The sequence below is a fragment of the Sprattus sprattus genome (genome assembly GCF_963457725.1).
Source record: "Sprattus sprattus genome assembly, chromosome: 3".
Lineage (NCBI taxonomy): Eukaryota > Metazoa > Chordata > Actinopteri > Clupeiformes > Clupeidae > Sprattus > Sprattus sprattus.
In genome coordinates this window covers 39737991-39765196 of record NC_137922.1, presented here as the reverse complement: position 1 = coordinate 39765196, position 27206 = coordinate 39737991, and the positions used below count along the sequence as shown (strand labels likewise).

Sequence of the window (27206 nt, the reverse complement as noted above, 5' to 3'; positions counted from 1 at the left end):
TCCCTGGTGTGACTTCCATCCCTGGTCCTTACTGTCCCAGAACCTTTCGGGCTCGATTCGGCCTCACTAGCCATTTCCGCACCCACTGATTGTCTTAGACCTGTAACCCTCAGATGGCGAAGCGCTCTTCACCTTAGATGGACAAAACACATTACATTAAACATATCCTTCTGCAGCAGGATCCAGACGTAGAATTGTTAAAGGTTCTTGCAACGGGTGAAAAAGCAGGCCAGTCTTGTATTCAGAATGTGAATGTGTGGCTGAAGGTGTCCTTGGATATGGCAAAAGCTAAATGTAAAATCTAACCTCTGAACCGTAAAAGCAGGACACGAGATTCAGAAAGTAGGGGAGATTTACATCTTCAGAGCCAGACAATTTTGCAACGTAATAAAAGGCTACAGCAGAAAAGAAAAAAATATTCCCATCCGCTTTTGCATAGCTGCACATTGGTCTTAATTTGATAGGAAAACAATACACTGAATGTATAGCATAATACTCAGGAAAGAACAGGGTTCGCTTTTACATCTCTGGGATATGATAACAGCTTAAATCAAAACCAAATAGTGTATTATCCTTGTACTGGGAAAGTCTGGGAAATGGGAATGGACAGTGTAGCATAATCTTTTTTATGTATTTGTTTGGTTGTTGTTGATGTTTGGCCCTTTAAGAAAAGGGAAGTTTCTTTTGTGGCTGATGCAGCAATCTGTCTTTATTCCAGTAAAGTGCATAACAAAGTACCTGGAACATACTCCGGATTCAGTGCTGCAGATCTATTACATCGTATTCTTCCTTTTCCAATAATGTTTTCTTGATTTGTTAATAGTTATTGCTCCATTTTGTAAGTTCATGAAATCACTATTGTTTAGCTTTTGTTTTTATTCCTCTGCGCACTCCTCCCCAGCAGGGGCAGTAGTGTGCCAAAATGCCAGCTTTCCCACCACTAGTGAAATAACATTGACGAATCAGGTGACCAGATCTTGTAGTCTTCAATGTATTTAGATAATCGCAAGCAGCGTTGAGTGTATACTGGCAAAACATCATAGACAAAATGTCTTTTTGCTCCTTTTTTGGCAAAGAATATTACAAAGACCATTTCAAAACAGGTACGTAATCCATTGGCATGAACAAGCGATACCCTTAGCTAGAGGGCAACTCTTTATCTATTATATGTATAGCTACTATACTTGCTACAGGCTTGCTAACGTTATTCCTGAGTTAGATAACTTTAGTGTTGTGTAAGGTATCTGCTAGTTTTTACCCAATGATGACTCATACAGTTTACGAATATGTGACGTAAGATCAAGCCAAACGATAGCCAAATAGACATAATGTAGTTGCTGCTTTGAACATAACGTTTGATGTAAAATTTCACTGTTCAGCCAACTGGTCTATTGTGGGAGCACCGAATTCAAAAGTTACCTAATCGTTACTTAACCTTGGAGTGAATTGATTTTCATTGCTTTCTTCTGTCATAGGAATATACGCCTGTTCCCAGTGTGGGCATCCTTTGTTTAATAGTAGATCTAAATATGCCCACTCTTCGCCATGGCCTGCCTTCACAGAAACAATCCGCGAAGACAGTGTGACTAAACACATGGAGAGTCTCACAGCCTTCAAGGTTAAATGTCTAAACTGTTAAAACAAGTTTCATGTTGTTATTGAGTGTGTGTGTGAGACAGATGTTTGTTTTTATTAGGCTATAGGAGCAATGATTAGATAGTGTCATTATACTCAGACCTATGACCATAGGAACAAAGGCACATAATTAAAGAGATGCCCGTAATATACCTCTCTGTTTGTGCTTTAGGTTCTGTGTGGCAAGTGTGGGAATGGCCTAGGCCATGAATTTGTCGGTGATGGGCCGGAGGATGGCACGTCACGGTTCTGAATATTCAGCCACTCGCTGAAGTTTGTCCCTAAAGGTAGGCCTATGCTGTTGATTTTAAAACACTTGAAAATCCCTATCAAAGAGGTTTGCACAATAACTTAAATCCTCATTTATCTCTGTTCATTTTTAATATGTCGTTAATGTCTCACTGTTTAGTTTTTTTGAAGTCTATTATTGAATATGTCTTTTCTTCTCTCTCTTGCAGACAAGGTTGACGGACAGTAAAGTGAGGCTGACATCCAATGTTGCTGTTGCTTGCACAAGTCTGTGGAAGGGATGAATGCCTTATGATGTGGATGGGGAAAAGGCCTAACATGCCATCCTGTTCACTGATGTTTTTGTGTTCATCTTGAAAACAGAAAGAGTTTTATTTTCATACATTTGCAGACTAGCATGTTGAAAATATCATGGTAGGTGAGAGCTTTGAGTGCGGACAGGGGTCCGCTTGAGCAGTTTAAAAAAAAAAAAATTTAAGTGAAAGCTGTTTTCCGAACTTGGATGCACACCAAGGGACCGAAATGGTCCAAGTTACCAGAGTTCTTCATAAAATTGGGGGTCTGGGCTACTTGGAAATCCTATACAGCTAGCATCATTGCTGGCGGGGTGAAAATAACCAAACAAGAAAGATGAATTAAAAAAAGGCAAGACAGGCCTACAATGTGGCTTTCCTTTTTTTTCCTTTACTTTGCATTGTGTCTTAGCAATGTTGTTATATAGAAGTGAAAGGAGACCAGCGGGGGCAGGAGGAAGAACCATTGCACTCGGCTTCGGACCAGCAAAACAGACCAAATCTAAAGTTTAACAATGAGTGTATATTTTCACATAGTTTATGTAAGAACTTATTTTGCATAATTTAATTTTTAATCTCAGACTGACAGAATCATGTAAGAGCCAAAGAGATTGGTGGTAAACTCCTATGCATACAATACACATATGTGTCACAGTAAAAGTCATTCTCAGCAATAAGGACATTTAGCTAAATTCCATATGCATTTAATATGTTTTAGTTTAATTTGTGTTTTATGCCTCAATACATGAATAAAGTACTATCTCTGATCTACAAAGGTGTGTGATTAGATTTGACGTTATTGATTTAGGACTACAGTAGGTTCACACGAGTCAGAACAAATAGTCACACTGCAAGTGATCAGCTCCGGTCTGTGTGGTAACATTACCGTGGCAAGATAAACCTTATATCATAAAGTCAACTACACATAAGTTACACCTTGATTCGCCCTCACACAAATGTACATCCCATAGAATGGAACGCTTTTATGGCATTAAGTAGTTCCGATTCGCTGCCGTAGACACTACCATGATAATAATAGCAAGAACAATATAAAATATCAATTGAAAGTAAAAACAACCAATTAACAATTATAATAATACCAAAACTATGATTGTATTTATAAAGCATGCCTCAAACAAATGAACTATACTCCCTCATTTAAACAGAAACATGACTATTTCAAGGTGACATGCCACTCCTGATAATCAAATTGGTGTCTTGTACACAATTTGCTTTCTGGACCGAGCCACATTTAACATCACAGGCTCGTGCCGGCAGGACGTTAGACTTAGATTACAGGTTAGCTAAATAGAAACTTAACTTGTTATGATATTAAACACATTATTTTAAGTTATACTTGCTTGTTTAGTGTCCGTTTTCCCACTTTATTCAACGGGGGTGTCGGACCATTTAGTAAAGTGGTGTCTTTAAAATTCCTACGAAGTTACAACGCTTAGCAAAGCTATCCTGAGTATGCTAACTAGCTAATGTGCTAGCATGTAATTATTTATAGTCTAAACAGGTTGCCTGTTTTATTCTTTTTGTCTTGTCAGATCCATACACGCTGGATATAAAATGTCATTCAACGCATCAGTTAGAAACTATGTACCCATATCAGAATTAAACCCAAACACCACACAGGCGGTGAGTAACCTTTCTTTGTTGAACTTCCAAACTAATCTATGCTTTCACTTACCTAACGTTAACATATTAATACCCCCTGTGCGCTAGCTAGCATCTTTGCTAATATAAATGAAAACGCCGTCAGTAATGTCAACTGATTCAACTACTGTCATTTTACATATTGCAGAGGATAGTTGGAGTGGTCATTGGGAAAACAGATGCAAGAGGATTTCCTGACAGGAAAAGTAAATTAATAGGAACATTAGCAGGCCACATATTTACTTCAGACATTTTCTCTATCAAGAGTGAACTCTGTACTAAAACAACACATTTTGGCAGATTTTGGCAGCGAGAGGTTCACCTTCAGCTTTACATTAAAAGATTCCCCCAACCACTTCATTAATGTAGCCTCATGGGGCAGTGAAGAGTATATCAACGGGCTGTGTGGCAGTTTCAGAACAGGAGATTGTGGTAAGAGTGTGCGTTGAGGTGCTGTGTTCCCCGGTTTCTGGCTTTGTGTATTACTGTTTGTGTATTCTAGACAAACTGACATAACCCCAGGATCTCAAGTCAGAACAAAACCTTTAGTTTGTGTTCTCTGTAGTTGTTATGGAAAATCCACTAGTTGCACCCAAAGACCCAGAAAAGGAGGAACGATATTGTCCAACAACTCCAAGGTAACGCTCCACGTATAAAGGATATGTTTAATCATTAATGAATATGAAAAGCACTGAACTTGTAAATGGCTTAAACATCTAGTTTTTGCAACAGTTGCCAGTTCATAATTTACTACAAAAAAAGACAGTATAATACATCTGTCATTGTATTACCAGAAACATAATTAGTGCTTTTAGATCTAGGGAACCATAATATAACTTTTTTTGTAGAAAATGTAAAATTAGGTTCACGACTATCCATATCGACAAAAATTTCCTACAGCATTCTGTTTCTGAGCAGGTTTGCTCCTTTCTTAGTTTCTTCAGGTTGTTGATGACTGAAACTCACTCTGTGATAAGACTGTGTGCAGATGTGGAGGAGGAAAACAGACTTCTTCCCCTCCTCCACATGCCAGTCAAAGACCCACGAGACTTCTACACCTTGGGAGACATCAATGCCAATGGTCAAAACCTAGACGGGAGTGTGATCAACATTCTGTCCGCTCTCAGATCGGTAAGGACCTATTAGTAATCTTTTAGCCAATTGTCAGACAGAGAGCTCAACAGATAATAGAATTAGGAAGTTCACTGAAGTGTTATGACTGCTTTATTAAATACGTCTTGGGTATTGAATATAGGTTGGAGAGCAGAAGTTCTTCACCACCACAGATGGGCGTAAAGGGCAGCGCATTGAAATAAAGCTCTTTGATGACACAGTGACCTCCTTTCCTCTAGTTTGGTAAGTTTTTTTGGTTTGTTTTTTAGGCTGGATTTTAAAAATCTGTCAAGTTCAGGCCAAACCTGTATGGTAAAGTTTTCAGACTAACACTGTTTCTGTTGTATGCGCTGCAGCTGGGATCGCGAGACTATACAACTTGTGCAGTCACTGACACCGAAAGAGACAGGTATGTTTTTGAACCTCTTCCTATTCCGTACAACTGGCATGTAAAAATAAAGTGTTATGTTAATCTGTAGCAAATTACATTGCAGTGTTGTTCATTGCTGACGCCCGTGTGAAATTTGATAGCTTTCGTAACACCATGACTGCTACTGCTACGTCTAAAACAATCATCACCATCAATCCTGGTGAGATTTTTCATTTGCTGTGTTTTTGTTGCCCTCCTATCTAATGTTGATTTCTGATTTTGTAGCCATTACTAATGAGTCGTTATTAATGTATTTATTTGCTCATATTTTCTACACACGTGTAGACACTCCAGAGGCCAACCAGCTCTTCAATTATGCCAAGGACTTCTCTGAATCAGGAGCCCTGGACGAGACAGACAATCAGTCAGGAGAGAACATTCCATGTAAGGGCATACTATTCATACTGTCTTGCACTAGGGCCTTATACATGTGCCACTGAGATCAGATCAGTTTATCGTATCGTATTCGCGTGTAGGTGTGAAGATTTTCAAGGGAAACGGCTCTTGTCGTTACCTGTATACATGTGCAAAATGTAAAGCGGTTACATTGCCTCGGGCATGCGCAAAGACCACGGAGATGTGCTCCCACCTGGTTTGTTTACTAACAACATCAACGTGGATCCGCATCGGGCACAGGCAGTGTAGTGGCTTAAAGTTCCCTTCTTTCTATCAGCATATAGTTCTTAATATTTTCTTTGAATAACCACTCTCGGATGGAAAGAAAACGAGTCTACGCGTGGATGTGTTTCAACAACGGTAGAAAACTGTGTTTGCTCCGTCTTTTACTGGACTCATAATTATATGACAGTGGTATTAGTTACAGTTGAGACACCCGAAATAACTTGCATGCGCAGCAATCCTGAGACGTGATTTTTAGTTTGCACATGAATACTAACGTCTTCTTTGATCCCAGGAAATTTGAGCACATAACCCATCTCCCTTACGGAGATATTGGCGAAAGTTAACCTACTTCATTTCAAACGTCTAGTTTTTCAAACGTGTCTAGTTTTTGTGCAGTAGTGAATAGAGTCTCAGTCTACTACACCATACATAGCATATCATGTTTGTAGAAAATGATTAAGGTGCAACAAATGCCAATAAGCATATTTCAATTAAATGATTCACATTGCAAGCAAAATGGTGCGGCTGGAGCACAGGGAGGGACAACGGTGACGCAGTTTGGATGTAGCGACAAACATTTATGTGCTGTAACAAACAGTGTTAACCAGTATGTGAGTAACGTGGCTTTTATTAAAACATAGCGTGTGTAATGTGTAGCTATTTCATTCCGTTTATTAACCTTTCCGGCTGTCTGTATTACTAGCCAGCAGCAGACGTAACGGAAAGGGAGCATTTTACTCCCCGGCAATCTCTCTACAAACTTCCATACAGACGCGGGATCAGCAGAGGAAAATCTACTTTCCTTTTGGGAGAAACCAGGCCAGTCGTTCCCACGACTACAGCACCTTGCAAAACGAATTATATGCGTTCCAGCAACAGGTGCTGCGAGTGAGCGCTCCTACAGTGCAGCAGGGCGCGTTATAGAAGCCAGGCGAGAGCGCCTGAATCCTGACACTGTAGATGCTATTTTATTCCTGCATAGTGCTAAGACAAATTCTAAATAGAACGAAGGTTAGGCATATCAGCAGAGGTATATTTTGGTTACATTAGGATGGCTACGTTTATAGCTTGCGTTTTGGGCGCACCACAATGCCAAGAAGTTTGTCGCGACTGTAATGGCATATTTCATTGTGGGGGTGATTGATAGTTTAAGGCTTACGAGACACGGTGTTTTCTGATGTTTTACTGAGTCCTCTCTGTCTCTATCACACACACACACACACACACACACACACTAACGGAAGCAAAAAAGGTTTAAATTAAGTGACATCCCTCAAATGTCGCGTCTCCCGCAAACCTGCAAGCTATGAGTCAGCTGTCAGTATTGGAAGAAGCCTTAACGTCGAAGATGAAACTTCCTGGGTTATTTTGTTTCGTTAGGCTATTAGTTATATTTTAAAACAGCCAGTCATTGTAGCCTACCACTCATGGAATAAGGAATTTCAAAGAGATGATGGAGTGAACTTTCTAGCCTCCTGTCACCGTCTCCCCCCAGTCACGCACGGCCTCCCCCATGACACATCGGCCTGATTTGACACGCCCTTTTGTAAGACGAATTAACGTGGTAAACCACCTCTCTCGAAAGGCTCAGACGATCGGCGGAAAAACTAACGGTTTACATCTAGACCCCTTATACATGAGGCAATTGTAACACGCTCGCGAGTTTCTATCGTGGTAGGCGCAATGTAACCGCTTTACATTGACGCATGTATAAGGGGCTACTGATACAAGCAACTCCTCTGATTTCTATTCTTACATTATCAGATACAGGTGGGTTATTAGTATGCCTTTACTGTATGTCCTCTTTTTTATCAGTGGACACCATCACTGATGTACTGACCGTGAGCCAGCTGAGGAGCAAAACCCAAGACACTCTTGATGTGTGTTATGCCATTACATATGCCTTCATCTCTGCATTTCCTCTGGACAGCCCCTCCAAGGTGGTCAGGAACAGATGGTAAGCCTGTTCCAGTGGAGTTATGATCACCTTGGTCATTTCAACATAAATGTTAAAATACATGTGGCATGAATTGTTTTTGCTCTTAATCCTTTCAGTGCCAGATGTAGATTGCCAGTGGCTGAAGAAATGATGGTGTGCACCAGTTTCTCCTGTGCTGGTCAAGACCAGGAGCTGGAAATGATGTCAGGCTTTGACATATTCATGGACATCAGCGATCATACAGGCACACTACAGTCCTGCTGCCTCGCTGCTACTGTGGCTGAGAAAACTCTGGGCCGCACTGTAAGTACGGGCATCTTGCAAATCACTGTGTGCTCAAAGGATGTGTATATTTCTCAAATTTGTTGTGTTTACTAGAGGTCCACAGCATTGCAGTATCTGTATCTGTTCAACCAACAGAATTATCTGTCTCTGTGTCTCTATTTAGACACAGGAATGGAAGTGGGCGTATTAAATTGGACAAATGTTGTATTTTCTAACCTTTTTTGGCTATGCAATAACTGTGCTTTCAAAGCGTCACTTTGAATTAATATTGGCATATAATTAATTATGAAATATATTTCCACATCCTCATACTGTTCTTTTCTCCGCTTTCTTTTTTGTTTTATTTATTTATTTTAACTGGGGGAGATTGAATAATCAGAAACTGAAAAAAAAAATCATAAATCGAAAGACGCTTTGAAAATAGAAACTATTTACAGTAAAGATATAGAAAAATATCCTTCAGTTAAAGTAAATAGTCTTAAATTCCAATCAATGACATAACTGCAGTTTGCTATGCTATAAAAAGAATCACAGTGCCAGGTTGAAAACGACCCAAAAAATTAGGAAAGATGCTTTGCAGACCGCTTAAACTTATTTTTTAAAGAATATAACAGAAATAAGGTATGTAAGATACGAGAAACTAGAGAGAACTAGTGTTGGTTTCAGTAGCATTATTAGAGATACAGTATGTAATCTGCCAGACTGATATCTGTCAGTTTATTACTTTGTTGGCAGTGGAAAGATAGATTTATTTACTTTCACAATTTATGGATTATTTCATATTTTCACACACAAATAAGCTTTCTTATTTCCTGTGTTTTGCTATCTCAGGCGGAGGAATATGTGAATCTCTCTGAAGGAGAAAAGACAGCTTTGAAATGGAGATTTCTTCTGGAAAGATGCAAAATTTACCTGAAGGTTGGAAGAAAACCTATGATGTCCTACAGTACCCCTCTTATATATGAGCACCATGTGTTGACTTTGAATTAGACTTTATATCAAAGTGATCTTGATTCTTACAGCCATGAGCAGTATGGTTCCTACAGAGGTAAAGCCTTTTGTGTTTCAGGTCCAGCCTGCACCCAAAGTCAGGAGTGGTTGGAGAGCCACCATCCTGTCCTGCACACTCGCTGATTCTGTGGAAGTCAAGCAAAGTTTGGAGACAGAGCTTCAGTGACGCCACGGTCACACGTCTTTGCAGATGTCTTTTTTTCTTTGTATTTGTTATATTGGTGCACTTTATTTAACTTTTGTGCAATATAATATTATTTCCATAGACTATTGTTTTTATTGCATTTATTTATTTATTTATTATACAGATGTTTGTTTATAGACATCTTGTTTACATTCTTGTTCATATGATAAAACTTTGTTTGATGTACCACGTCCAACTCTTTATTGTTGTTCAGTACTACTTCTACCCATAATGCCACACTAGCTAACTGCATACTACAGATACAGGCACAACAACAGCAAGGACCTTAGTGAAACAGTTACCGATGACCAGTCCGAAATACAAGCATACAACAGAGAGCCAAGCTTCATACTGTTCTGCAGTCCGTGAGATGCTCTGAATTTCTTTTAGTGCTTAGTTTGGATGAATTAGTAACTTAAATCCTGTCTTAAGATTCACTGAAATTAATGGTCTTAAAGGTGCAGAAGACAGCACAAACAGGAGGAAGCACTGTGAAAATACAGTGGTGAAAATAAACTTAAAAAATGAATAAAATAAAAAATAGGATTAAGTGAGAGAAATTGAAAAAGGGGATGCTCAGAAGTGTCACAGTCAGCTTTGAATTTCATTTTGTTTGGCATAACGATAGGGTCTGCCTTTTCCATTCACTTTCATAACTAAGTTAGTTTGATAGTCTTTTTCCCCATTAGTGGAATGGGTTGAAGGAGCTGCTCCCAACCTCTCAAAATCATCAACAAGAAAGTACAGTTCTTGGAGCGATTGATTATTTCAGAAAGGATTTTTGTTTTCAGATCTTAAAATGAACTGTCAACAATATAAGATAATGTAATGTTTAAAAAGTTAGATGTAGATTTTCCATAAGAACCACCTCTTTACTTGACACAACGCCCTGTCCTCAAATAAGCTCTTTTGGAATATGTAAGTTAAGGTATACTATACATTTAAAAAGAGGACATTTGAAGGGAATTAAGGCAGGGGAATCGGAGAGGAAAAGAGAAGGCCTAGTCACTAGTGGAATGCATCTTGACTTGTAGCCTTTGTGTACTTCAGCACAGTAGGTGGCGGTATTTACATCAACAATTAGTGCGCAACCAGTGGACGAAGAAGGGGGTAGGAACATTGTGCATATCGGTTGTTTCTGTAGGGAACGTGACTTTGAGGACACCCTACGATATCTAAACCAAAACAGCACACAGGCTACCTAACCAGCTAACATGCTATAAATGTCATACATATTAAAGTATGTATTATTTCTCCTGTTCATGTTGAAGCGTCCGTGCACAATTAGGCTTTTGGTAAGGAAACCTGAGAACGACTTTTTGGCTGTCCTGTTCTTTAGCCATAGCTAGCTAACGTCAAATGATGTGTTTGCTAGAAGTCCGAGTCCTTGGTTTGCACATACATAACGTTTGCCACATTGTGTGTTTAAGGTTGGAGAAGCTAACGCCATCATTCAAGCATGAACGTTAACCAAGGTACTGTCGGGAGTGACCCGGTGATCCTAGCCACCGCTGGCTATGATCACACCGTTCGTTTCTGGCAAGCTCACAGTGGAATCTGCACCAGGACAGTGCAGCATCAGGACTCGGTATCCTTTTTCCTAAAGAGACGTCATCTTGACATGCTTGACACCAAGGATGTCTTAAACGTCCTAAATTGTGTGTGTGTTTTGCTGTTAATATAAGAAAATAATGTTTACATACAAGCTAATCTGTTAAGATTCCAGACCTCTACTGAGTTTTAGCCGGTATTTTCCTTAACCACTGTCCTCAGCAGGTGAACTCTCTTGAAGTAACACCTGACCGAAGCATGATCGCAGCAGCAGGTTAGTGAGAGAGCATTGTAGAGATCAGCCGTACAATGTGCTAACCTGCTTGCACTAACCTGGTAGCTGGTTGGCTTTAATGGTATTCAATTATTTGGTATTCAACATATTTTGCAGGTTATCAGCACATCCGCATGTACGACTTGAACTCTAACAATCCCAACCCTGTCATAAACTACGATGGTGTTAGTAAGAATATCACTTCAGTGGGCTTTCATGAGGATGGCCGCTGGATGTACACAGGAGGGGAGGACTGTATGGCCCGCATTTGGGACCTGAGGTAAACTACTTGGAGAAGAGACTTAAAGTTTGTTAAACATGCATAATATATAAATGAAAAAGGTCCATCACGCAAAACTTAATCTTACTCAAAGTTAAAGCCATTTAAAGTGTCTCGTTGTAGTTTGAGATCTATTAGAGAACGTTGAGAAAACATTGATCACATACTTGATTCCACAAAAAAAGGCAGTCTTTTGTAAAGAGAGGAGAACTCACTGCCGTCCTACCTTTTTAAATTTTTTGTGGAGCATTTGCATCTAAACACTTTTCTGTTTCTGAATTTAATTCATAAGGTACTTCAGATAGATGCCATATTTGTTTGCAGGAATGTTATGAACTGCTTATGTTACATTTCTAGGTCAAGAAATCTTCAGTGCCAAAGAATCTTCCAAGTGAATGCACCCATCAACTGTGTGTGCTTACACCCAAACCAGGTGACTAGCAATTCAAAGAATAAAAAAAATAATAAAATATCGCTATATTTATCAGGAATGTTGAGATTCCAAGACTAGGAATGAATCCATGAATCTCAACATTGTCACCATTGTGGTGCCCGTTGTGTCTGTTCTAGGCTGAACTGATTGTGGGGGACCAAAGTGGCGTGATCCACATCTGGGATTTGAAGACGGATCACAATGAACAGCTCATACCTGAGCCTGAGGTGTCAATCAACTCTGTGCACATAGACCCTGACGCCAGCTATATGGCTGCAGTCAACAGCTCGGTAAGTCTCTGCCTTCGGTTTGCCCGGTCTGCTTTTTGACTTTGAATGCCTTATGTATGTGATGTATGCAACCAGGAAACATGAGGAATCATTTCATCCAAAACATTTGTTAATTATTTGGCTTTCTTAAAGGATCGATTTTGATAGCTTATGCGCTTGTGCATGATGCTATCAATGCATGTCTTATCTTGCCTTTCCTTTGGAGCAGTGCTTCATTACTTTTTTTTGTTGTTCTTGGTAGTGACTTCATGTGCGTCTGTGATTGTCTTCCCTAGGGGAACTGTTATGTGTGGAACCTAGCAGGTGGAATGGGGGACGAGGTGACGCAGCTCATTCCCAAGACCAAGATCCCGGCACACAAACGTTATTCCCTGCGCTGCAAGTTCAGTCCTGACTCCACGTGAGTGTTGCATCTAAACCGGGACCAGCCTCCCTCCTATTGCAGTTGACGCTTCTGTACTATTTTTTCAACAAATGTATATAAGGATAGTCATGTCTCCAACGGTAAAGATGTAATTTGAATGGTTACGTGTAAGGTTTTTGTCCCAGGGAGTAGTCTTCGATTACATTTACAAACCTTGCTTCAGTGTTGGGCTTTAAGTGTCTCTGCATCACTGAAACGATGCTTATAGTTGATTTTTACGGCTTAATTAGCCAAAACTCTGACTATTTTAAAAATCACATTAGCGTTTGCCACTTTAGGGTAACATAAATGTGATATTCAGTACCCAGTCACAGTTATACATCTCAGTGCCTCGCTCCAGATGAGTTTTAAATGAACTGAAGGAAAATGAATATAATCTTTCACTGCGGTGCCTGAACAATGCTGGTATGGGATGTGATCTGTAAATTCTCGCCTCCAATTTAAGCTCGTCATCCATCATATCTAGTTTTACATTTTGTACATATCCCTCCATTGCATAATGAAGTCCCTTTCGCAATCAGGCAATCAGGGGGGGGGCGCTCGGAGGGGGTCTCGCCCGGGGCGTAATTCTATGTAGAACCGCCACTGCCCAGTCACCACACATCCTGTTAATCTGTTCTCATATTGTATCAGTTTTTGGCTCTCTCTAGCATTATTGATTTGTTTTGCCATACTTGTGTATGGTTTCATATGTATTGACATTTTCCACCTATTTTGTTATCAGTTTAATTGTATTCTCTTTAGGTGAAGTCTGAGCCTACACTCGGTGTACCTGAGCTTAGTGTGGTAGTGTGAACAAACACCCCTTGCCCCTGTGGTGGCCATAATTTTTTTTGGTTCTGTGACTTTGTTGCAGCCTGCTGGCCACTTGCTCAGCCGACCAGACCTGCAAGATCTGGAGGACCTCCAACTTCTCCCTGATGACGGAGCTCAGCATCAAGAGCAATAACCCGGGAGAGACCTCTCGTGGCTGGATGTGGGACTGCGCCTTCTCTGGGGACTCGCAATACATTGTCACAGGTAAGTCACAACCACCAATGTTGATATGGTTCTGGTTATGGTTCTGTGCTATAAAAGACTAATGAGTTTAAATTCATTAAGCTATTCACTGACTGATTTTGGTAATAGTTTTTAGTCTGTTTGTTGTATGTTTGGATGATTGATTTACACCATAAGTTATTAATCAGTGGACTGTGTGATCATTTGCAGCCTCTTCTGACAACCTTGCACGCCTGTGGAGTGTGGAAACTGGAGAGATCAAGAGGGAGTACAGTGGTCATCAGAAAGCCGTTGTGTGTCTTGCCTTCAATGACAGTGTCCTTGGTTAACACACTCATACACACATTTATTTGATTACACTCATTAAGCTCTTACTTTGAGTATAACTATTAACTCTGTGAAACTGCCTTGGCCTTGTCATTACTTCATGGCACAATAGATGGTATTTTTAAATCTTAGTTCATTAATATTAGAATGATGTTGATGGACCATCGTGTAATTCATTTCTGGGTTTGGCCACAAAAACTATTTATTAACCACATCAGTTTTTAACCAAGACATACATGTTAGCCTGTAACTAGCTCTGCTTTTTAAAAATCCTCCCTCTTCATATGAAATAAATATTTACAACCACACGATTAACAATATGTCGATTCATTAGTCTGTGGTCAGTTTTTTTTTTTTTTTTTCATTTGTACACAGGACCAAATCAAAAGAAAATACCTCAATGGTGCTTTATTGGGAGACTCACTCGAGTCCTGCAGAAAAACTCAGTTAATCATCGGCTTCAGGTTACATGGAACGCGAGCAGGAATGAGTCTTTGAAATGAATGCCATTGGAGCACTTCTCCAAAGGGGCACTAGAAAGATGATGATGATGAGTGCTTTGGAGATAATTTGTCAAACTCTTTCCGTTTTCCCCTGTGGAATGACTAGGTCGATGAGTCTTATGAATATGTGTGTGTGTGAGAGCGGGTGAGCGAGCATGAGTGTGTGTGTGTGCACTTGATTCTGTGTGTGTGTGTGAGTTTCGTCCCTTCTTCCAGACAATGTGTTGGGTTCTGTGCAGCAGGGATGGAGAGAGAGGGAAAGAATGAGAGAGAGATCCGTTGTTCTTGTCAGCTGTGGTCACACTCTGAGCCTAGTAACCGGTCCCTCATTCGGGCAGATAGTAGAAGCATACGGACACACAGATGTTGCTGGGAAAGCAGATGTCTATACAGAAGTAAATGAGCCGTTGTCTCCCCGGACCTGTGGGCAAAGGGTGTGATCTCAGAGTTAATTTTATTACATGCACAATTTCATGTAAACATGCCAATATAACCCTTTATACTTTGAAAAGAGGATTATTTTTACTAGTTCGGTTCATTCTTCATTTAGTAGTTCATTTAGCAGGCATTCTTCTAATGTTTGTTGGGCCTGCCATGTTTTTGTTACTGCTGTCTTTCAGCCTGGCCTCCATAGTGAACACAGAGATCTTATCTGAATGAGACTTTGCCTCCAGCGTAAATAGAGAGCCTTATCATTTGAAGGATTAATGGCTGGTGGCCATGGATCCTGACCTACGTTATGTTAAGTGAACTTGCTGCTGTTGCTGTTTGCTAGTTCTCTGCTTGCTCATTTAATCAGTCAGGACCCCTACATTAATGAGTGTCTGATGGTTTAGATCTAAGGGTTCTGTCGTCTGCAGCAGTCCGAGAAAAGGTCACACTGCCAAGAGGTCTGGGATTAGGTTTCTTAGTCTCAGTCTGTTTGGAAGCAGTGCCACCACATGCATCTCCAGTTTCAGGCATAGTTTTTGAGAAGGTCCTTGTTTCTTGTTAATTTACAGTGGTATTATTTCAAGAAGTCAATTGAATTGGTTCCAGAATAAAACCAGAGAGGTTTGACATTAGAAAAGGCCTTTGGTCTAAAATATAGTGCAAAATTGTTCCAATTCCGCTGAAGGTGAATGGAAGCTGTTCTGTTATCGATATCAATACATTCTTCAATGGTTGGATGAATGTGGGAGTAGCTCATCTCCTCTAGTTAATATTTCAGATAGAAACTATTTTGTAAGAACTGATGGCCAGTTCGTGAATTTATCTAGAGAATTCTCACCATCGGCTCTCTTGGTCCAGTGTACAGAACTTTGCTGGCAGAGGTCCTGAATGGGCTTTTGGAGGGTTGAGGTGTCCACTTGACTGCCTGCGATAACCCCCAAATACTCAGAGTGTCTGTGTGTCTCGTTCCCCATCAGCCAGAGTTGGTCAACCTGGAGAAAAAGGCATATGTCGTCATGTCTCATTTGTCTGTCTCTGGCATGTCTTTACACAACATTTGGGTTGGGAGCACACCATATTACCCCTGATTAGACAATGGCCTCTGTTGTTTCCTTAGTGCTTCCGAGCTCAAATGTTGCCCCTCTGGCTCAAAAGGCATTTGTAATTACACAATTTACCCCACTGATAGATCAGGTTGAGCCTTATTTGAGTGCTGCAATGCTTGGGTGACCATGTAACCAAGCGGTTCTCCTTTCTCGAAGGCTCTTTGTACCTACAGATTAAAAAAATCGAGGCAATCTCTAGATCTTGAGTTCAATAGGCTTTGTTTGGAGTAAGTGCCTCCACAGAGCAGGTCAGGCTGAATGTCCCAGGCTAAAGGAGAGGGATTGGTCCTCCCCGCCTTGAAGCTGTTCTGATCTTTCTCTGATTAAGTGCCACCATTTGTGATCTTGGAACAAAAACAAACAAAACACTCAAACATTAGACAGGACTTTCTGCCATTTTCAGCACTCAAGTCTAAAGAGAGGGTTGAAGATGTCAAAAAAAACAACCAAAAAAAAACAATCCACCCTTGTCACACAGAAGCTTCACTTCTCCTGAGGCTCTCCAGCTGTCCCAGTTCCTTGAACGGAAGAGCTTTCATTCTTTTTCCAGTCAGTGGCTCAGACAGAGACAGAGGAGGAGGCAACAGAGTGGCCATTGTGCAACCAGTGGTCCCGTCCTGTAATGGGATCCAGGAGGGGTGAGAGGAGAGTGGGATCAGGTGCGCTGTGGAATTCAGGCTCGGCCCGTTCCAAGCTCTCGTGTCCCAGTCACTCCATTACCCCCTTTCTGTGGCCACACAGAGTGGAGTGGCCGGAGCAGACTCTCATTTGGCCCGTGAGTACTGGGACAGGACTGCTTGGGGGGGCGACAGTCACTCATACGGAGCTGACAATTCTCACAGTGACATTTACAGACAGCCACGGGAGAACAGGCGACTGTTTTTATGAGACAAGCCCTGTTACTTTCATAACATTCTAAGCTTCAAGAAAGCAGCCTTACCTGTTGGAGGGACACATTCAATAACGAGTTCACATTGTCATAATCCGACCCCTCCATTTTACGCAGGAAGCAGGTGTCTTGGTTATCTGGCTTGTAGCACACCAATCCCTGAGAATTAAAAAAAAATGGATTGAGATGAGCTCCTTTTACATTTAAAGTCCATATAGAGTTAAAACAAGGGAAACCCCTCTGAATTAAGGGAAATCCCACAATTTTTCAGGAATGTGGAAGCATCCTAAGGATCCAATATGGCTACAGATTAACATCTTAATCCTTCTCAGGGGGGCTTGACAGGCTGTCATGGTATGGTGATAACAGGTAATAGAGGTAAACTTACATGCTTCATGTCAAAGAGCACCGTAGAGGTATGGTTGGCTTGTGATGTAACTGAACAGGTAATCACATTGTTGTGTCTGTCCACCACCGCAGATTGATTGAAGAAATTACCAGACTGGTCAGGAGCTGTAATTCTGACAACCTGCAAAGCAGACTACATAATATAGGTTTGCAGATCAGTGACTTACAAATTCAGTAAGAAACACAAATTCAAATATGAAAAGCTCTCATGGTATTAAGATGCACTAGGTGACACTGCACACACTAACTATATTGTGCAGTTTAACAGACACTTTAGCCATAACATCATTTCAGCCAACTTCACAAATGCACATGGTTAGCATGAACACTGTTGCATATTTTACTGGGAAAATGTTAATCTCTCACCTCTGGGTCATCTTGTGAGATGCCTAAATGTGCGTAAACACTGACGGCCACAATCAGGATGAACAGCGTGGCAGACAGGCATCCCCAGAAAACTCGGTGAAGAAAATTTGGAGCCACATTCTGGCCAGTATCCTTTGGCAGGAAATTCAAACATTAGTTACTTTATTCTCCTGTTTGGTATGACCCTTAATAAAGTCTATTCTACAGATGTAATATTGTACATGTAACCAGTACCAATTAGATGTAATGTAATGGCAGGAAATGCTGATTATATTCATATAAACAGGCAATTCAGCACAGCTCAGTTTAACTCACACCAACATTCAATGCTGTATTCGTTCAAACTAGAACACAAATGAGAATTTCATTTGAATGTTAGAATCAGTAACACAACCCAGCAGTGGTTTACTGTCAGTACTGAACACGTCAGCTCTTGATAAGTAATGTCACAGACTTCAACTCACACCAACCACGCGTTCAACAACAGACTCTACACTGAAGCCTACTGATGGAGCCAATCCATACGCCCATTACCGTGCATTCCAAGTCCCCTGTCGAGGCCTCTGTGCGCTTCCAGCACCTCACCATCCTGCACCCGGTCTCTGCTTCTGCCTCACAGTACCTGTCTCCCACCTCTCTGCATCAAGGCTGTGTTCATCACCAGGACTACGCTTCACACAGTGGTAGGTAGGCTACCTGTCCTTCTGCCATCAAGGGCTGCCTCACACACCCGCTCACACACACACACCCCAAGAGACACACGTGACGTGCCCAACCATTGGTTGAACACCCCACTCTTGAACAATGGACAAAGGGGGGAAAGACAGGTTCTCTGTTGTAGAAAGGTCCTGTCGTCGCCAAGGGCTGTATTTTCGGCCCATCCACAGTGCCTGCCTGCAGCCGCTGACAGACCAAGGTGACTTTAGGAGCTTCCGGCACGAGGGTGGCGGAGGTTCAGTCAGCCACCCGTCTATCGCCACACATGACAAGGAAGGCTTTGATTGTGAGAATATAATTGTTTTCCTTTTATTTGATCATCTTAAGACTTGAGGCCAGATGCACACCAAGTCAAGTACAGGAAGGAAAGGTCAAGGAATGCAGGGATCCAGTTTTGTTTGGCAAAAGACAGTAGGATCTGGAGTCTATCAATGTTCACGTTTGCAGAAATGTTTTTGCATCTTTAGTGTGATGAAGAAATACCTCAGTTGACAAACAGAGCCAAGACTAAGCCTATGTCTATTTTGAAACATCTGAGACACTGACACACCATAGGAACACAGTATTCCCTGTCTAGAGAACCCATTAGTTAATGTAATGACAACCGAGACTAAGCTGATACATTTATAACATGCATATCATGATTTTGCACCATCATACTGCAGTGAATGCTGTAGTTTTTAATATATGTAACGTATGTCACATAAAATGTTTTCAATAACACAAAACAGACACTCCTGAAACCCATGAAAAGGTCATCATTTTCTCATTGCACAACTTCTGTGGAGGACCCTCTATATACCTTTAAACTTCAAAAACAATACTTTGCTTAGTAGTGCACTGGGGAATTAAAATAAGGGAGAAATCTGTTAGTCCAGTTACATTCTCCTTTAAAAGCACACCTATCACTAAATTAGTCTGTATACTGTATGGGAGATGATATGGAAATTATACAGGCATTGCACTTCCCATCAGCCTCTCCCAATCAGAACTCTATGCTTGCTGTGATCTTGTATTACAGCAATACTGGACACATCTAAAAATCAAACAATGTACTTTTACCACATTGCCCACATTTCTAATATAATTAAAATCTTTCCCTGCCTGGCTACTCTTTGAATCCAAATGAGGTGAGCATGTGGACGGTTATATTATACGATTGATCTTTCACCCCTGTAACGCTGGAAGGAGCTCTGCAATGGTTTCGACATAGTAATCAGGCACCATGCCGGTGCGATTGGGGCACCCACTCTTCAGGTGGTCCTCGGCTTCGGCTACGGTGGACACTCCCGTGAGAGTCAGGAGGGTCTTCAGCCCACAGTTGGTGCCCAGCATGATGTCCGTGTCCAGTCGGTCGCCCACCATGAGGGAGCGAGCTGGGTCCAGGCTGAACTGCTTAGCCACGCAATCAAACATGAAGTTGCTGGGCTTCCCTACCACATGGGCTGGGCGTTGGGCTGCTGTCTCCACAGCTCTGACCATGCAGCCAGTACCTGCAGAGACAGACAAGAGCAGTTCTACGTAAGTGGATATGTCTTCATGGGAGTTACAACATATTTGAAACAATCTTGCGGTCACACTTCCGCATTACATCTTCATATTCATGAAGCATTACTTCTCCCTTATAGTTCGTGGGCCAGAATTAGTCACAACTACCAGTCTGGGGGGGCAAATACTCACTATATGTTTCTTAAAACTATGCATCACTGGATTATATTTATATTAAATCACCACTGGCCTTAAAACAGAACAGACACCCAAAAAAGATTGTTTTACAGGAGGAAGACAAATATAAGTTGGATGTGTGTAATAGATTTTGAGCAGTGGCTGTTTAAAATGTCTGTATTTCACACAAATTCCTATGAAATGTGCCAAACTGAGAACCTTGTAGACCAGATACATATCTGTCCCCATAAGCAAAACGATTGCTATACAACATTCAGGTGAAAATTGTAAATGGCTTGGCTCATACACTAGTTTTAGAACGACTGTGTGGTTGGTTTTAAACTAGTGGTTTCCATGTGCATTATAACTTCGAAGCCCTCCATGTGTATTACCTGGAACTGCTTTCCCCCCTTCCAGTGGAAGTCTTGTATCAGTATTTGTGCCAACAAGGAGGCAGCTGGGATTGCAGAGGTACTGAAGTGCTTTGTTCAGTTTCATGTAGCTGAAGTGTTCATCAAACCCGACAACCACCGCTTTGACCTCGGGGTCCAGTGAGACATTGGCCCAGTCGGTCTGAGCACCAGAAATGGGGTCAGGTCCAACGCCGATGGTCTGGATCCCTACATTCTCTATCTCTTGCCTCATAGCATTGCTTCCAATCAGGTACACCTTGCCTTGTATTTTAGGCACTGTTTTTAGGTACATTGCAGAGCAGTAGGCCGTTCCAAATACTTCCTCCTCGGATGCGTTAAACCCTAACATGGCTAATTTGTCAGCATACATTTTTCGAGTCTTTGTGCTGTTATTAGTCACAAAAAAGACACGCTTCCCGTTTTTCTTTAATTGGTTAATTACATCCGAGGCACCGGGAATGGCCTGATCACCTCGCCATATAACTCCATCGCAGTCAAACAGTACACTGTCCACTGAATCAAGCAACTGCTTGACTAGCGATCCAGTTAACCTCGTACATTTAGACGCTGCCATTTACACACGTTGTTCTTTGACGTCCAAAAATAGCTTAGCACCTGTCAGCTAGGCACACTCCAACCTCAGTACCGCTGGGATTTAATCAATGAACATTACATATACTCCAACAAGCGATGAAGAAGTAATTCACTCCATTCGGTAGTCAGTCAGTCGGACGCAAGGTTTTTATAGCTTTCGTATGACCTCCTTTCAGCGATGGTTCACGGCAGTGTACTTCCGCACCGGCTTAAAGGGACAGGGGCTTAAATATCCTCCGCCTATTCGATACAAGATTCATTTAAATAAATAGGGTTAGTATGTTTTTAGTGATGTACTGCATTTAACTGTGGTGTATGAATGTTCTTCAAATATTTGAACTCCAAAAACAAATATATGCTAATGATCGGAGCGTGCAATCATTTTTCAGCTTCCTCCATGGAGACCTCCAGTGAAAAGAAGCTTAGCTTATCATTTGGAGTAATTCTGACTACGCCACTTGTATTTTAAAGTGGTCATATACTTTACATATTGAAAGCTACTTTCAATATTGATATATTATACATAGCCTACATAAAATGTGTCTTTAGGTCATCATATTAAACATAACCTACTACTTCATACACAAATTAGGCAGTTATAACTGATATGTGTGTTTTTTAGACAACTAAAGGGAGTTTAAAAAAAAAAAAAAACGGTTAACGGTTAACAGATATGTTTCATATTCTTTTTCATAGGTTAAGTCCTAAGCTTAGTCACTAACAGTTTCATTGTTAGTGGATTGGTCATGGAATACAGAATAGCATGGATATTCACTCATAAAAAATGTTTATTCAATGACATTTATCTTAATAAAATGTGTAAAGTTACAGCAGTCATAAAAAAAATATAAGTGACAACAATAATAATAAAAAAATTCTATTTATGTTTCTTTTTCTTAAGAGGTTTCAGGGGAACAAAGATTTCACTCAGGTTTTTGAGCAACCCCCTGCTGTAGAACCCCCTGAGTGGGTTGAAAGACGAGTGGCAGTGGTGGCCTGAGTGCGGGTGACAGTGCTGACAACCACGGCCCCTCGCCTTGACCCACTCATTGGAGGTATGGTTCCCCAGCATCAGAAACAGGTGGAACATGACGTATCCGGCCAACAGGAAGAAAACAAAGATGAGGAAGCCCAGCATGAACACAATCCTGGGAAACGTCAGGAAGAGATGCTGAGGAGAACACGAGCAAGTGAGACTGTCAGGGAAACAGCTAAGAGGGAACAAAACTGTCCTCTTCCAATAGAGAGAAAGAAGTCTGATAGATAAGAAATACTGAAGTTAAGAGCAACTCTTGGTTTTATATCCAGTTTTGCTTACAATGCAGTTACAATACTGACAACAAGCTCTGTAGAGCTCTACTGATAGCAATTTCCAGTTATTTTCATATTTGACTGCGATTAATTTCATTGGGCTATTCTGGCCTTCACACCTTGACACTGCCATCTCCACAGTAACCACGTGCTCCACAAAAATAAATGTCCACTTGAAGGAGAGCCTTACAACAGTTCAGCTTTCATCCTTCCCTGTGCCACAGAACTATGACTCACCTGAACAACAAAGGCCACGCCTGTGGGCTGCTGCTGGCCCTGGGCGTCAACGTAGTGTGCATACAAGATGCCTGTCCTGGCCACCACATTCAGCAGCAGGTCCACCGTCAGAATGGCCATGTCCCCGGCCATGGCGCACACGCTCAGCAGGTACATCAGGAAGTAGCGGGTGTTCTGAGCCCCAATGCAGTTGTTCACCCACACGCAGTGATGGTCAAACCGCTGCACACACCTGTTGCACACCCCTAAAGGAGACAGGAAGGAGAGAGGCCATGAGGACATTTGAGGGGGATTTTGTATTTTGACCTGCACCGGTAGACAAGGTAATACATTAGGTTAATTGACACAAGTTAGCAAAGGTCCTGTATTTATTTGTTTTTATCTCATTTAGGAAAGAAAAACACAATATTTTCAATTCTAATTAACATTCTAATTGTCCTACGTTCAAAATATTCTTGCTAGGTTACCAACACACTAATTTGACGAGAACAAATCGTGCCACTACGTTTAACAGTGCTGTTGCATGGCACTCACTGCAATGTTTCGACCTGGCTGGTTTCACCAAGTTACACGTAGGACACATCTCTCCCGGGTGAAAGAGCTCCCCATCATATGGATACACCTTCACTTGGGTAGCATGCTTAGCCTTTGTCACTGTGCCTTAAAACAAACCCAGAACAAACATCAACCACTACATTAGTTAAAATGTAATTTTCCAAAGATGGGCAGAAAGAGGTGGTATTTTCTCATCTTGCTTACCAGGATCTCGACTACAGCAGAGGTAGAAAAGATAGAGGTGTAACACCAACAGTACATAAGGGATATACAGGTTTGTCAGAGTAGTGTCCATCTCCTTGCAGTGGCCAAACACCTCATAGGAGTATTCTGCATACACTGCAGCTTCCAGCAGGAGATGCGTGTAAATAAATGCATTGTTCCTGTAATGTAATGAAAATATAATATGTAAGTAAAATGTAACAGTAAATCATTTATGTTAATAAGGTTCTTTTATCAAAACAAAACTCATGGAATCACATATCCATGGCACATGCATCTTTGACACTTGTATTAGTTATATGTCTGTCACCTTTCATGAAAAAGCTTGTGGAGGGCTTTACTGAATAATCTTTTAAGCCATAGTGGAACACATGGAGAGACTACCTGCAAAGCACAAAATAGAATATTATAAGTTTCCTAAAGAAGTACAATTATAACATTTTTTTTTAAATCAACAGACTTCATATTGTTGTATAGCTCCACCATGTGTACATTTTAGGACTTACATTTGTCACGCTGTTGTAGGAGCGTCCCCAAGGAGTCTGCTCCTGACCAGCATATTTGCAGACAAGAACAATGCACGTCAGCACGACTACCACGTAAACACCAAACAGTGTGAGGAAGTCCATCTGCTAATCTGTTAAAAAAAGGGTAAATGCAGGCTGTCAACAATTTATAACTACCGGTGTCATTATTTCCGTTTTTTGGGGTTTTTTAGGTGGTCCATTGACTTTCACTCCATCCATATTTGTTGGGGAACTCGGCTATTCTTTGATTTATGGTGTCCATTCACTCCTTTCACTCCATTTTAAGTTATTCGTTCGAGTCCTATCTAAAAATGTAAGGACGCGATTTTGACAAATCTTCGATGGAAAGTCAGAAAATGAAACTGTAGGCCACTTGAGGTGTTAGTTCACCGTGTGTTTACGATTACTGTCTAAGAAGTAACATTGCTGTTAACTTCAGTTAATTATGGTGACTAGCCTACTCTAGGATCGAAAACATTTTAAGGCGTAAAGTAACATATATATTATACAAATAAACTTGTATTGTTTCTTATGTATACATGTACATTTCACAAAATGCAAACATTCAACCAAAGAATGTATCTGTTATCAAGTCATACTTATGCCTCATATTCACTCTATAGGTTGCAAAACCACCGAACTTAATTCACAGTCTACAGCCGCCATATCCAAAAACTATAGTTCCTTAAATTTTCATTCAGAATAAGACATACAACACACTATTTTTGCCAGGAATCTTATCATTCGAAAGGAACACAATCTTCTTGGAACAGAAAAAATCTCCTAATTTCTCTCTGGCATGGATCACTGCATGGGCCTATCGGGGCCCAAAGGTGACAGGGCATTAAAGATGACAGGGTGGTTGGACCAGGTCTGACTATGACTATTGCTTCGTGCTGGGACCACTGCGCAAGCTCTGGAATTAGAGGGCCCATGGTTTTGTCCCCAGAGGGCCTTTCGTCCATGCTCATTCTTTCACTTTGTGCGGTGGTCATATTACGTAATGAGGCACCATGTATTTGACAGGCTAAGTAAAAAAAAAAAGCTTTTAGGAAGACAGGCCTATGCGTTAATGGTGTATAGCAAATGCTAACGGGGTGAATAACTGGCATTCGCGCGACCCTAACAACACCTTTGCGGTTCGGGCACACAACCCTATTCCTTTTGCTCTTTTAGGACATGTGTAATTGCTGCAAAGAGCGGGTAAAGAGTTCAGGCACTCGGTCCCACTTGTTGCCTCAAGTTAACAGTCTACCCGCAGAGAAAGCTTGCAATGTATAAATATAATTTTTGTTTTACATTTAAACTCCCACCGGTATAGTAGACTAATAAATACACAGGAAATAAAGGGTACAAACATTTTTATATACATCCACACACTTGCAGAGTTTGTGTTTTGTCTTCCCCGTCGGACGAATCAGTCTCCCCAGCTGTTTAGAACAGCCTGAGGTGAAAACACGACAACAAGAAAAAACAACGACTGTATATAGAAACTATATAAAATCAATAGGTAAGACCACGTTAACTCTGTTGTTGTGGTCTCTCATCCGAGTTAAAATCGACCTCAGGAGAACTGTAACACCGGCTTTATCGAGAGTGTGCCGCTTGTTAAAATCGTATTCCTAGGCCTTCTCCCAGGCTGTTGATTACTCACATTAAAAAGCAAAACCACGTATTATTGAAAATCGTTAGTTACAAAGTTATCTAGGGTTATTTCACAGCACAACAAGATCTTCCTGGTGGATGAATGTTGACGACGTGTAACAAACAACATAACTCTTTCCCTGACAAATCATATTTTCTTTTACCCCTAGCTTCCAGTTATTCACTTCATGCTGTGTTTAAGTCATAATAGTTTAAACGCTCAATACTTTACCCCTGAGATATTGCACCATCTTTATACTCTTTCGGTTGGTGTCCACTTGCTGTTTGAAGCCTTGCTCGAATCCATAGAGCACTTCCTGGTTTCACACACCTGACGTCATGCAATGACGTGTATTACCTGTTAGGCAAAGCCATGGCTCTTCAATTTAGGCAATTCTTGAAAAAAATACGTAAGTGCTTGTTACTTCTGCCAAGTAAATACAATTTCTATTCTAACATTTGTATTATTGTTTTACGGCAAAACATTTCTGATTGTATGTGGCTACTATAATCCTAACAACAGGTAGTTTTTGTAGACTCTTAATAAATGTGGAAAAGCCACCACACAGACCACGAACACACTTCTGGGATTGGGTTGCTAGGCTACTTGATTCTCAACTTGTTATCAAGTTACACATGGGCAAGAGAACCACTGATGTCATCTCCAAGCACTAGACCGTGATACCACTAGCCTATAGTCGAATTAATTCATCCCCTGCGGATTCCACCCGAGTGAGGGAGGTAGGTGTGCATTTCTACATGCTAATGTTATGGCTTACAATACATGTAAAATAGTTCACTAAGTGTAAATGGTAGTCTCCCAATTCTTAATCTAATGAAACATTACTATTTCTGTTCCGGGGCTCACTAAATAACATGGTGGTATTTGCTGTATTTGCTAGTGTAACTTTACTATTAAAACTTTCAAGCACAATTCTACGTTGTCATTGCCATCCTTCGGATATATTCTCTCATGGTTTAGTCCAGCCATACATGCTTACTCTCTCGTGTTTTAAAATTAATATTGTGTTTGAACATTTTAGTGTACTGTTTACTGGTTTAAATCCACCCCATCTTCCAGAGGCACATACACAAGTAAAAGTTGACTAAACATGCCAGAGCATGGCCCCCCTGAAGATGTACATGTATTCTAATGAATTTATCATTATTAGCACAGTTTATAGATGCACTCCATACTGTCCAGAATAGAAAGCATGTATTAGACTGTGTGATGGTTTGAGTGACTTTCTTAAGAGCTGTAAGGGGAGACACTGACTGTGGAACAGTGTCTGTTTGGTGATACAAGCATCACAGCTAAATAATTCAATCAGCCCTGTATAACGCACCGTGAACAATCCTTAAACAAATGACATATCGCCCTGCCACAGGAGCTTGTAATTGGTGCCATGTCAAACGACATCCATTTTTCCTCGTAGTTAGGATTCAAGTAAATTGTTGACAGGTTGAGCGGGTGTTATCTCATGGCTGTTCATCTCTAGATACACCGTAGGCTCCGCATGTTGTGAGGTTGTGGTCGTTTTCCCTTTCCTCAAGGAGAAAATTATATTGGCATGATACAGAGAAGAGTAGAAAGTGCACCCACTTGACCCCACGTCT

At 41.0% G+C, this 27206-nt stretch overlaps 6 protein-coding genes across 6 annotated transcripts; 3 read left to right on the top strand and 3 right to left on the bottom strand.

The window, feature by feature from the left end:
• The first annotated feature begins 976 nt into the window (after window positions 1–976).
• Window positions 977–2946, top strand: msrb1b (methionine sulfoxide reductase B1b). Its single transcript, XM_080835005.1, has 4 exons — window positions 977–1103; window positions 1476–1618; window positions 1808–1922; window positions 2094–2946. The coding sequence occupies exons 1-4, from the start codon at window positions 1049–1051 to the stop codon at window positions 2111–2113; spliced, it is 333 nt and encodes a 110-aa protein (XP_080691131.1). The 5' UTR covers window positions 977–1048; the 3' UTR covers window positions 2114–2946.
• An 806-nt stretch (window positions 2947–3752) lies between these two features.
• meiob (meiosis specific with OB-fold) lies at window positions 3753–9404 on the top strand (the record flags this gene model as incomplete). Its single annotated transcript, XM_080833958.1, has 13 exons — window positions 3753–3821; window positions 3988–4045; window positions 4140–4271; window positions 4405–4477; window positions 4775–4970; window positions 5095–5195; window positions 5309–5361; window positions 5447–5542; window positions 5668–5766; window positions 7819–7960; window positions 8059–8245; window positions 9059–9145; window positions 9297–9404. 13 exons carry the CDS (start codon window positions 3753–3755, stop codon window positions 9402–9404), a joined length of 1401 nt encoding a protein of 466 aa, XP_080690084.1.
• A 1173-nt stretch (window positions 9405–10577) lies between these two features.
• Window positions 10578–14296, top strand: mlst8 (MTOR associated protein, LST8 homolog). The gene is made up of 9 exons (XM_080835004.1): window positions 10578–10717; window positions 10853–11010; window positions 11196–11247; window positions 11365–11527; window positions 11885–11960; window positions 12098–12250; window positions 12526–12650; window positions 13531–13694; window positions 13884–14296. Exons 2-9 carry the CDS (start codon window positions 10882–10884, stop codon window positions 14000–14002), a joined length of 981 nt encoding a protein of 326 aa, XP_080691130.1. The 5' UTR covers window positions 10578–10717; window positions 10853–10881; the 3' UTR covers window positions 14003–14296.
• A 533-nt stretch (window positions 14297–14829) lies between these two features.
• On the bottom strand, window positions 14830–18292 carry bricd5 (BRICHOS domain containing 5; the record flags this gene model as incomplete). Its single annotated transcript, XM_080835485.1, has 5 exons — window positions 14830–14924; window positions 15774–15927; window positions 16982–17089; window positions 17319–17459; window positions 18239–18292. 5 exons carry the CDS (start codon window positions 18290–18292, stop codon window positions 14830–14832), a joined length of 552 nt encoding a protein of 183 aa, XP_080691611.1.
• A 421-nt stretch (window positions 18293–18713) lies between these two features.
• On the bottom strand, window positions 18714–21259 carry pgp (phosphoglycolate phosphatase). The gene is made up of 2 exons (XM_080836064.1): window positions 20479–21259; window positions 18714–19914 (listed from the first exon to the last, which is right to left on the bottom strand). The coding sequence occupies exons 1-2, from the start codon at window positions 21071–21073 to the stop codon at window positions 19589–19591; spliced, it is 921 nt and encodes a 306-aa protein (XP_080692190.1). The 5' UTR covers window positions 21074–21259; the 3' UTR covers window positions 18714–19588.
• A 711-nt stretch (window positions 21260–21970) lies between these two features.
• Window positions 21971–25890, bottom strand: zdhhc4 (zDHHC palmitoyltransferase 4; the record flags this gene model as incomplete). Its single annotated transcript, XM_080834206.1, has 7 exons — window positions 25822–25890; window positions 23925–24055; window positions 23729–23802; window positions 23401–23579; window positions 23176–23301; window positions 22642–22886; window positions 21971–22264 (listed from the first exon to the last, which is right to left on the bottom strand). Exons 2-7 carry the CDS (start codon window positions 24045–24047, stop codon window positions 21971–21973), a joined length of 1041 nt encoding a protein of 346 aa, XP_080690332.1. The 5' UTR covers window positions 24048–24055; window positions 25822–25890.
• Between the last annotated feature and the right edge of the window lie 1316 nt (window positions 25891–27206).